At 37.4% G+C, this 11999-nt stretch overlaps 1 protein-coding gene across 1 annotated transcript; it reads right to left on the bottom strand.

The window, feature by feature from the left end:
* Positions 1–254: 254 nt before the first annotated feature.
* Positions 255–10938, bottom strand: sox3 (SRY-box transcription factor 3). The gene is made up of 5 exons (XM_084132557.1): positions 10723–10938; positions 9404–9582; positions 7519–7601; positions 7325–7444; positions 255–3326 (listed from the first exon to the last, which is right to left on the bottom strand). The coding sequence occupies exon 5, from the start codon at positions 2969–2971 to the stop codon at positions 2072–2074; it is 900 nt and encodes a 299-aa protein (XP_083988683.1). The 5' UTR covers positions 2972–3326; positions 7325–7444; positions 7519–7601; positions 9404–9582; positions 10723–10938; the 3' UTR covers positions 255–2071.
* Between the last annotated feature and the right edge of the window lie 1061 nt (positions 10939–11999).

Raw genomic sequence — 11999 nt, 5'->3', positions numbered from 1 at the left:
TATTTCAAAAACAAGTTAAATCAAGCATCCAAAATCCTCCGTTGGAAAATCCATATCTGAACACCCACTTTTTCAGCCTAACGTAAACTTTAGGTTACTATCACTAAGAACTTTATTCTGTAGTTCTTTACAAAAGCATCTATGATTTTAAAAACCAACACATTGATCTAAAAAATGCATTTATATTTTAATCTCCTATAAAATGTATATCTTTATTAGAAGATCATTTTTGTTGAACCAAAGATGTTGTAAAGAGCCATTGAAGAATCTTTATTTTTATGAGTGCATGGTACACAGTACATATAGGCTACTATACATATTATATATTGAGGACTCAGTAGTGGAAATTACACCCTAAATTACAAAAGGCAGTCCGAAACGGCCTTGTATGTTCCTTCTCTCCTTGGCCAACTATACAGCAAAAAAGATATGGAAAAAACGGTCCCTTGACAAACACACCAAAAGACAATATGGTGTGATATTCAAATCATGCACAAAATAAGATACTCAAATATTTAACCTCTGTCTGACCCAACAAAAAATCGGCCACACTTGGTAACTCATAAAGTGAAATGGCAGAGAAATTATCCCTGTATTAATCTCTTATTATGAACATAATTATCAGAATTCATCCGCAGTTTCATCGTCTGGTTCTGACAAATTCAAGGGATTAAATATAGTTATAGTTAACCATAATTATACAAGTAATTTTGAGGAACTGTGTGTACCTAGACGAGTCAACAAGTGAAAATGCAGGAGGAAATTACACACTTTACAAAATTTTTGCATGACAGTTCATATGAGGTAAAACATTTTTTACATTTCTGTCCCTTTTAAGCGTTTATGATTTTGCACGTTGTTTATTTTTGTGTATTGGGCCTATATATTCTTGCAAATGAGAAATCTCTCACCAATAAAGTGTAGGCCTATCTTATGAAAACAACGAATAAGTTCTATTTTATGGTTACTATAGTAGGCCTAGGCTATTATTGGGACTAAGGCTATAATATACACCAGTTGATACTTTTAGGGGGAAAAGCCATCCGTAGGAAGATATATGAATTAGCCTATTCACTTAGCCTATAGAATAATATTTAGAGTCATTTACAGAACAATTGTATTTCTAAGAATTTGAGAGGCATACAAATGCTATTTGCTGTTTGATGAGAATGTTTAAAACCAACTCACCCGTATTAACATCTGCTTGGTAGCGAGCGTGTCTGAATTCGCAAATTTACTCTTCATTTAACCGATCTCCTCAAATTACCACATTTGGGTTCAAGCGAATTTGACAAAGTCACTGGTTTCCCGATAGACATACGATTTGAACAACCAAATTAAAACCTGAAGTAAAAAAAAAAAAATTGATATCTAGTCATAAACTTTTTTTGTAAAACAAATTTATTCATTTAGTCTTAAGTAGAAACGTCAGTTTAAATAAAACTCTCAGTCCCACACAATGGATTAACATGATACTGCCATAACATCACAGAAAGGAAGATTCACAAAACAAGAGTGGAACATTTCAGCAAAGACGTACAGTGGTTCACAAGCTTTAAAGAAAAATAAAAAATAAAAAAAACTCACTATAAATAAAACAAACTTTGCGCTTGCGACCAGCACAGTATTTCATTTCAATAAAACCTAGTTCATAAATGAACAACAAAAAGACTACACAGATTTGGACAAAATCGACATTCTAAAAATAAGTGTAAACATTTATGAGTGAACATACTCTCTCCCTCCATTTTTTCTTTCTTTTTTTTGTTTTTGAAATACAGCCTCTTCACGAAGCCACGTGTCTTTTTCATAAAGACAAACTCTGGCGGCAAATAAGTCAGAAGTCCAATATTCTTCTACAGACGTTGATTGCTTTACAGCTTATGACAAAAGCTCCTCTGCAATGCAATTTATTCTGAAGTCCCAGATATGTCGTCATAAAATGCTTTCAAACGGACAACTCATTGAGATTAAAAATAGTTTATTTTTTCAAAAACGAAATTGAACTTCGATTCTTTTTGCAAACCAAAATGTTCAAGTATCCGAAGTACTTAGTCTTTTTAGGAGTCTTTCAAATGTGGGTTAGGGGTAGCGTTCCGTTCACGCCAGTCCCTGCGCTTTGATAGTGCGGATGAACGCTGTGTAACCGACTGGTCTGTAGACTGGAGTGCTCGGCGCTGTCTCCTCCGGGCGGCAGGTACATGCTTATCATATCCCTCAGGTCTCCCAAACAGGCACGCTGAGAGTGAGAAGTTATGGCCGGTGGAGGAGAGCTGGGTTCCGTCTTGCACACTGAAGCCATGGAGCCCAAACCCATTGCACTGGAAGTTTGCTGCGTGTATGCTGGTGACATGCTGTACGTGGACGCCGCGTTCATGTAGGTCTGGGCCGTGGACATCATCGGGTACTGAAGTCCCGCCATGTCGTACCGGTGCATCTGCTGAATCTGGGGGCTGTTCATGCTGGGATGCTGAGTGTAGGCCAGCTGGTCCTGCATGAGGGAGTACGCGCTGTTCGTCCAGCCGTTCATGTGCGTGTAGTCCATCCGCTGGCCCACCGAGACGGCACTGTTGACAGCGTTGGCACCGGGCGCCAAGAGTCCTCCGGGCAAGGAATACTTGTCTTTCTTCAGCAGGGTCTTGGTCTTCCTGCGGGGACGGTATTTGTAATCCGGGTGCTCCTTCATGTGCATGGCTCGTAACCGCTTGGCCTCGTCAATGAAGGGTCTCTTCTCGGCGTCAGTCAAAAGTTTCCAGTCAGCACCGAGGCGCTTGCTGATCTCAGAGTTGTGCATTTTAGGATTCTCCTGTGCCATCTTCCTCCGCTGACCGCGAGACCACACCATGAAAGCATTCATAGGCCGCTTCACCCGGTCCTGGTCGTTGGCACTGTTGTTTTTTCCGCCCGCCGCCGAGCCCGTGTTGGACTGCGGAAGGGGGCTTTTAATCTCGGTTTCCATCATGTTATACATTCAAACTACTTAAAAGTGGTGCTTTAAAAGCACTCGAAAGACAACGCTGAAATTGAAAGAGTCTCACAAAATAAAGCAGTCGGTAGTCAGTCAAAAGTTCAGAGAGCAAAAACTCAAGTCACATAAGCACCAAACTCAAGTTTCAAATGTCTCCACAGCAGTCCGGTGTGTCTCACTCTGCTCTGCCACGGAACTCTGAAAAGTTGTGCGCTAAGCTCAGCTGTTAATAGAGGCTCGGCCATGTGATTTGGATTGACAGCATAACAATGAGCTCAGCGCCGACCAATCAGAGAGCGCATCACACTCCGCCATCCAAGCAGCGCGTTGTCCGGGCACCGCTGTGTTTCGGGATGCACTTTAAGTGGGATAAAATACATAAGTGGCATCTTTGCACTTTGACAATAGTAATCACTTTGCAAATATTGTTTTAAAGTGGTCGTTATTTAATGGAAAATGTTAGCCTTCCTTACATTACTTTTGTAGCCTACCGATGGGGTTAAATAAATATTTTGAATTCCAAACATTCATACGGAAAATGCGGAAACTGTTCAACGTAAAAAAAGAAAGCAAAAGAAGCATGTTTAATTTATTTAATAAAAAGAAAGGCAAGAATCAGGTTAGATTCTACTTAATGAAATCAAACGTATACTGTAGCCTAAACTTTGCCTTACACTGACACGACAAAGGCAATAATAATTAGTAATTACACAAATAATAAGAATCAAATAATTTAATTCAAAGTTCGATCTTAAGCGACATGACAATTAAGAGCTAATGCAAGCTTGGATTTTGGTTGGCTATTTTTTTTTTTTTTTTTTTTTTTTTGCCCTGCCTTATGCTCCCCTCTAACGCAGAGTTAGACTGTGGGAATTAAAGCTCTTAAAACTGACATTGATTAAAAGGACGATTTTAACACTTGTAAAATTACTCAACTATGATAAATATTAGGCTATAATAAACTATTGAAGCAGCTATTTACATTCTTTGTCTCAATTTATTCTAACTTTTATTTGACATCTCAGTATTAGCCTACTGCAGGTTTACAGGTTGAGCTGAAAATAACGGCAAGCTTTTAAAAAAAATTAAACAAAATAGTTTTGAGCTTTAAAAACACACGTCGCAATTCTTGCCAAGTGTCTACAAATTAAGTGCAAATACAAAATTAATACAGTAACGCCCCCCTGTGGATGAATTTTGTAATGTTCTGAAGCAAAACTAGACTAACTGATACTGCTACAACTCTATAAATGACTTTTTAGAACTGCCACGTCAATTTGTAGTGTATGTTAATTAGGCCTATTTATTTTTGCATTACCAATTATTGCTAATTGCAAACATTGCGCGTTTTATCGGCTATGTGATTTACAAATGACTCGAGTAGTAAGACGTGTTGGGTTGGGAGAGGTTTTCAGTCTCCCGGGGAGAAATGACACCTTCGAAAGGGTCAGTAGCCTATTAGCACACCGTCCATCGAGAAGAACATCGACATTTAACACATTCATCGCCACTGAGACTGAACGATTACAGCACTGAATATTCACGATGGGCTTTTAACACCACACACTAACGACTCAACCATTTAGAGAAGTTTCACCGTGCGTGAACGATTTGGACACGGACACCAACATGTCTCCGTTATTTACTTTCCAACTTAACAAGTGCAAGTGTTGTTAGGCCTATTCAATGCAGTTAGCCTATTCAGGCCCGATGTTTACATATGAAAAGCATTATAATAATTCATGATAGAGCAATTTAAAAGAGCGATCTGGTTACTAATTTGATATGGAGAAAAAAATTAATAAAACACTGCCCAATTATAAATACGATTTTGGGTAGTCAGGTTCATTTGTCACGTCAAATAAAACACTAGTAGCTAGCATTTGTGATTAGAAGGCTAAATAAACAAATTTTCACTGAAAAATGATCATGGAGAAACAGCCATATCCAAAACTGGGGAAACGAGTGGATCTTTTGTTTTTCAGTCGCTTTCAGTTTCATTAGAGAGATAAAGTAAATGTGTCATTTGGAACATCATTAGTTACTTTACATTAATATGAATAGCAGTGCACCAGCCCTTATATGACAAAAGTTCTAATTAGAGACTTATTCCACGAAACCGGTGATTTATCCGAGTGGTTTCAGGAACATATCCTCTTGTAATCTGCTTATGGAAATGTATGGAGACAGCGGGAATAGGAAAACTCCCAGTTACCCGGAGCTCGGTAATGATGGCTTCTGTTCTCCAAATTTCCTAATTAACGTGAGCTAAGGCCGAGGACCACCAGGAAAGCCTTCCAGTGTTCAACATCATTGAGCTCCGAAGGCTTCCGAAAATCACTCAAGTGTATGATGGTGGCAGTGAATTGTCCATTAGTGTAGTAGGCAATAGCGACTGTTCAAATGACCAGAATAGACTAAAACTGCCACTGTGCAGCAGATAAATACAATCCATTATATCTTAATTAACACTCAAAAATTAACAGCAAATGCAAACATCTAAAAATTATTAACCTTTTCTACTGAAAGCATAAGGTGGAAAATTAATAAATTACAGTTAATTATTGCCTAATATGTCACATGTCGGACCTGAGAAATTAAGATAGTTTTTATTAGCTGAACGTTTTAACAACTCGTTCTGTCGTGATGAACTATGGAGAGACCCACAATGCCATAACAAATCACCAGGACTTCTATTCTTTATCACCGTGTAAAGTTTTTTTTTTTCTCGAACCCGTGTATTCACTTGTTAATTAGCTCAACTTTAACAATTAAAGTGGAATAAATAATAATGCCACATAGAGTCTCAAAAATACGTTTTTTTATTTTTATTTTTATTTTTAGTAGGTTGTTATAAGTTCAAATAAGTGGACTTGATATAGTCAAATAAGCCTGCACGCGACACACCCGCTTTAAAAAACATGAGCTCGAGCCACAATTATGTGGGGAAAAACTATGAATATTTGGAATGATTTTTACGGGTTGAAAGGGGGATTATTTAGGCTACCATTTAGGTATACAAGAATACTTGTAGCCTATTATTTGTACTTTAAAAATGGCTATAGGATGGCTATATAAAATTATCCCGATTAAGTGTGAAAAATAATTTTGAATAATAGTATATTCTGTCTACAACATATAAATATAGCGCAATAACTGTAATACGTTAAACGACGCCTGTGGCCAAAACGATAGTAGCCTACTAAAATATATATATTTTAAAAGTCTTTATGTAGGCTATAATCTTCACCTCCGATTTTTGAGATCAAATGTCCCCGAACCATTAAGCATTTCTCTGGAGTCCATTTGAATGTCATAACCGTATGAATTAATAATAACTTTTTTGTTTCAATTCACTGGCTACGAATAAGGACAGAGTTACCATGGTTAACAGAATGATTTTTCAATTGCAGGCACAATAAAGACCGTCTCATTGAGATTTGCATGATTTTTGAACCGAATATGCAAATGAAGATGCAATTTCACCACGGTCTGTTATTCCTATTGTATTTCGCTGAATGGTTGCGTCCCCTCTGGTTCTATGACACTGGTAAAATAATATTCACTGGTCAATTAAAGAAAAGAGGCTTGGATCTGACCTTCTTTCAGATGTCACTGTGAACTATTGGAATGATATCCGTTTTATACTTGAAACATATGAGTCCGGTCCTTAAAATAAAGCCAACAGTGATCATTGCTGTAAAACTGAATTATGAAAAAGAAAACGCAATTTTTGTTTCTTATCCTATCTTACTGAGTCACTAACCTTTTAAACTTTTTATTTAGGCTATTTTAATCGAAAAACAAGTTAATGTGCGCGTTTCTGATAATTCACAACACTTTTGCAATCGACAAACAAATCATTTAATGTAGGCTATAATAGATCGTTTTGGTTTAGATTCCAGATAAATATTACAAGTCTTGCTTCCTCACACACATTGTCTGTCCTCAGCAATTTTGTAAAGCGCGCTTATAGCTACTGTTGCTCTGTCACTTTGTCACTTGCATGTGGACAATTACCGACGATCGAATGAACAACATGTGGGACTCAAAGCCACTAATGCGACAGCCAAATTTAGACATCACAATCAATCCAATTTTTCCCATTGTCAAAAGAAAATATATATTATTTTTTTTTCATTTTGAAGTTTCTATTTCTAAATGAGTGAACGATATTCATTTCATTTAATTCCCAACTATAGGCCTATTTCAGACTTTATACTGAAAAATAAAAACTAGATCAGAATGAAATTGTTTTAGCATTAGAGACTGAAACATTTTTCTCACTGATATTCCAACGTTATCTATCCGTTTCTTTGAGTTTCTTCACCATTAAAGGCAAGTCAGATTCAGTACCTGCAGGGAATGTACAGGTAAAGCACTGCTGAACACTAGAGCACATGATGTCTTCCATTGATGTCCACACAACTGTTTTGTCTTGGTATATACAGTCTGAGAAAAGATAAGCACTGTTACCTGAAAAAGAAGAAATGTCCATCACACTCTAGATATAAAAGGATATAAAGGCATCACAAATGCAGAAGACATACCATCTTAGTTGAGATGGTGTTCTGTTTGTCATGTAATACAGCAAACTAAAGTCCCTCCAGTTCACGCCTATTGTGTTTATGCACTGTAAAAAATTATATGATCAATAAGTTATGACAATAATATGTTTTTACAATGCTTTAACTTAGCAGAATAAGTTAAGAAATTTGTAACTTTTTTATTAGTTATGCAAGATTAAACAATTTAAGTCAGTTTAATTTAATTTAAGTTGAAATTACTTAAACGTCAAAGTTGATTGTACTAAGGCAGCAATTTTTTTTAAATGTCTTTCTTTACTATAGAATCAAGGCATGACCACCTAAAGCTTGTGCATACATACAAAAACAGATGTGGGGTTTTCTTTTCAACTACCCTTTTTAAATTGTTCAGATGTATGCCAATTGTTAATATGTATTTACAAAGAATACGATCATTTTCACCGTATATAAGAGAAGTGCGTTGCAACAGAAGAATCAAGGCATGTTTGAGAAGCTCTTTAGCCCAGTCGGTGATAAATAGGATTTGTGATCTAATGCAGCATGAAGCTAATGTGCACACATCATCTGCTGGGACATTAAGACATGCAGCACATGCTGTGAATACACAGTCCCTATTTGCTCCTCAATGACAACATTTTTCTACAATATCTTTAACTTTCAGGAGGAACATTTTAGCGAAACATTAATAAAACCCCATTTAGTACATGATGCGTTAAATGAAAATAGTTTTAACTACATTCATTCTAACCCGGTGAAAGCTAATTTCAATTAAACTGCTGATTTAATTTAGCAGAAAATTACTATAAATATAGTTTTGATTAAATCACTGAGCAAATTCTAATAGCACAAGCAATTGTCTTTGAGTTTAGAGGTATCATTAGATTTGGCTGTGAAGGAATTTCTCAATGTGTTAAAGCGCTGTCTCTGTCTCCTGCACATCAGCACTGTGATAATGTTTATAATGTCTCTAGTTTAAGTGCCTGTCAGAAAAACGATTAGGGTATCATGTGAGTCATGCCTAGAGCTGTTTAATTATTTTAAAATGAGAAAATAAATGTAATTTTTTTTAATAAAAAACATAATTTTTCAAAATATCATATTTGAGCATCCTGAGCAAAACGCAGCACACATTTTTGTTAACTCCATGTTGTCTTTTATCAGTCAGACTTGCAGAATTGCCATCATTGAAATGCCATCATTGGCTGCTAGGCTAATTACAAACCTCATTATTTTCCATGTATCTTTTGAATCATTTCCATGTTCTACAGTTTCTCCAAAACAATAGAAACTTTCTCCTTTTTTGTTTGGCAGAGAATGCTGAGTTGTCTGATTTTGCTTTGCACCAAATGTGGCAAGCAGATGGCTTTTGTTTTAAACATAATTAAGATCCCACTAATCTGGTGCCTTTTAAAAATGAAACAGTCGCTTCGTCAGGCCTTCATTAGTTAAGATAATATTGTGGAAATGCACAATTAATTTGCAGGCTATATCTTTAATTAATTAAATACACCCAATTTTGTAATATGATTAATGCCACAAAGTTGTTATCTCTAAATGATTCTAAAATTAATATACGTAACGATAATACTTTATGCATTATTAGCGAGAACTGAGGTTTTGGCTGTGGCAAAATCCTGAAGAACTAATTACGCAGGGTAATTTATTGAATCTCGAGGAAAGAAACAAACAAGTATAAATGGATATATTAATCATGGGCTTCATTACGTTAATCAGCGAGTGATTTGAGGTGAAAATGACAAATCTCTGTTGAGCGCCGAGCACTTGATAATGGAGATACTGGCTATAAATTTACTCTACATAAAGGCCTCATTAAAATAAGCATAATTTAATTAAGAGTTAGCCATCGCCCTCCAAATGCATTAATTACCTTGGGTATGATGAGATGAGTTTTGGGATTACTGATGATTTCATTACGGCCAGTGTTGCTGCTAACTGTGGCAGGGACCTGCTGTTGTTGACAGGATAATGGATTGGGTGCCTGGGGATGAATCTGTTCACCTTGGCAGAGAGAGGCACAGAGGAGACACAGAGGACTACACCGGACCCCTATAGGTGGACACGGTCCATTATATTTAAGAATTGTTAATCCTGAAAAATTACATTATAGCTTTAGTCCACTAACATTTTTATACTTATTATACTCATTACTTTGGTTGCTCTGCTTTGACCTGACAGGAAGTTATTTTGTAGTCTGTACTTAAAATGACCCATTTAAAGGGTCCTTCAAGAGCAAATGTGCATTACTTCCTTTATCTTTTTTTATCATGTATACTCGTTTGCCACTAATATGGCAGTCTGCCATCCTGCACACAAACACACTCTTTCTTCCGCTCTCTTGCTACTGCTGGGGTGAGAAGGGCGCAGTAGGGCTGACAGCTCAAAGCCCTGGAAACTGACATGTCAATGGCAGATACAAGCTGTTGCAGTTGCTCTGGCGGGGACACGTCGCAGACACTAACTGCTTCCTCTTGGCGACTGCCTGACAAAGACATTCGGCTACCTTTCAGAGCTACACACATCATGTGTAGACCACATGTGGCACAGACAGAGCACTGATCCATATCTTTAGTGGCTTGTGTCATCATTTATCAATATACTGATTTTTTTTTTTTTTTCAAAATATGCCTGGCAACATATTGGGCAAGAAATGAGATCGTAATCTCAACAGGTCCAATATGATAGTCTACATGTAATGTTTTTAAAATGTAACTAAAAAATGAATAACTTTTTGGAATCTAGAATCTTGCTGAATATTAGGAAGTCTGAAGTCTTTAATCTGAACACTCCAATACTGATAATTAAATAGGGCAATGGTCATGAATATTCTTTAGGGAGTACTATCCAATGATTAATTCATGATGCAGAATGAGAACAACCGCTTTAACAAAAAATAACTCAACAGAATGACAGCCTATGACTTAATTTTACAACAGGAATACTCACAGATAAGTTAAGTGTATTTGTTTTAATAAAAAGTTTTTAAATCAAACCATTTTACTCTGTGTAGCCATTGGACTGAACTGAAATGCTAACAAAATCCAACAGCCCCCCCCCTAATTCCCCCCCCCCACCTACCTTACCCCTGAACAAGTCCCCCCCTCCCCCCTCCCCCCTCCAAATGTAGAACAAGTCCCCCCCCCCCTCCCCCCTCCCCCCACAGCTGCAGTTTTCCAAAAAGACACTCACCGCTGCACAGTCGTTCTTCTCAATCCTTCTCTCTGCATTTAAGGTCCTGCATACTGTTCCACTGGAGAGAGCCGGGTAAGACTCTCAAACCATGCCGCTTTGAGCCGAGACGAGAGAGAGAAGGGCAGGCGAGCTGCAGTCTTCCATTCCGCTCAGTGCTGAGCCAAGCCCTCCCTGCACTGGGCACCATCGCATTCAGCCAAGATTGCTTCATACAAAAGTTGACAATGCCCCAGTGAAAGCCATTGTTGATATTCAACATTTTTTAAATAGCTGAGCAGAATGGACAACATGGCAGACTACAAAACTTGGTAGGGAAACTGACCTGGAGCTCCTGAAAAGCACCACGGCGTATGACAGAGAAACAACTGAGAGAGTCTGAAATAAAACAAAACAGAATGTTATTGCTCAGGGTTGCTGCAGGACTGGGGCTTGTTACAGGGGTACAACTAAGTTTTAATCTAAGAAATAATTGAACGATTAATCATTAAAAAAACCCACAACAACATATCAATATAGTACCAATTCAAAGCAATGCAAACGTGTTCCTAACTTGCCGTATAAATGATGACCTTTCTGTGCTCATCCATTACAGCCTTTAATTGTTTTTCTGATCGTCTTGATGGCTCCTGACAGTAAATGGTGTTTTATTTCCATCTTTGTCAAAATGACAGGCACAGATTAATAAAGACATTTAACACAGCCCTCACAACCCATCTGTCAATATGCAACCTGGGGCAATAGAAGGCTTGCATAAACAGAGGGAATTCTCATAGATTAATTTGACTGCATAATTATGTATATGTAAGGTAAATAATTTCTGTTCTATTTTTGTTGTCTATGCAAAGAGACATCATTCATTTCATTAAGAAAAGATAAAAAATAAAAAAACACTACTACCATGACCCCACCCTTATCCCCATCTAAGGGCCATCAACACATTCACACCCTACTGACCACAGGTGGCTGTTAAGCATATAATTACCATACATGCCACAGGGGGCAGTTTTGTTTCACTACGATTACATTGTTACACAATATAAAAATAGAGAATTTAACTGCTGCCACTTACATTGCACATTTGTTTTCAGTAATTATGCTATAATCAAGTAAGTTCATTTGGACTGCTGTGAGGTGTGCTCCGCATCCAGTCTGTGTGATTTCCAAGGGTTTAAAGTATGGGATTAGTCACCTGGAAAACTGGCCATCTGAGCGGGAGGAGGCCACTAGAATTGCATAATTATATTGATCAGGGGCAAATTACAGCCTTGACAGCA

The sequence above is a fragment of the Abramis brama genome (genome assembly GCF_963993115.1).
Source record: "Abramis brama genome assembly, chromosome: 13".
NCBI lineage: Eukaryota > Metazoa > Chordata > Actinopteri > Cypriniformes > Leuciscidae > Abramis > Abramis brama.
Note: the sequence above shows the minus strand (reverse complement) of the source record. Positions and strands in the feature narration are given on the sequence as shown.

Excerpts from the sequence above, each read along its gene's own strand:
- sox3 (XM_084132557.1), bottom strand. The coding sequence starts at position 2,971 with ATGTATAACATGATGGAAACCGAGATTAAAAGCCCCCTTCCGCAGTCC.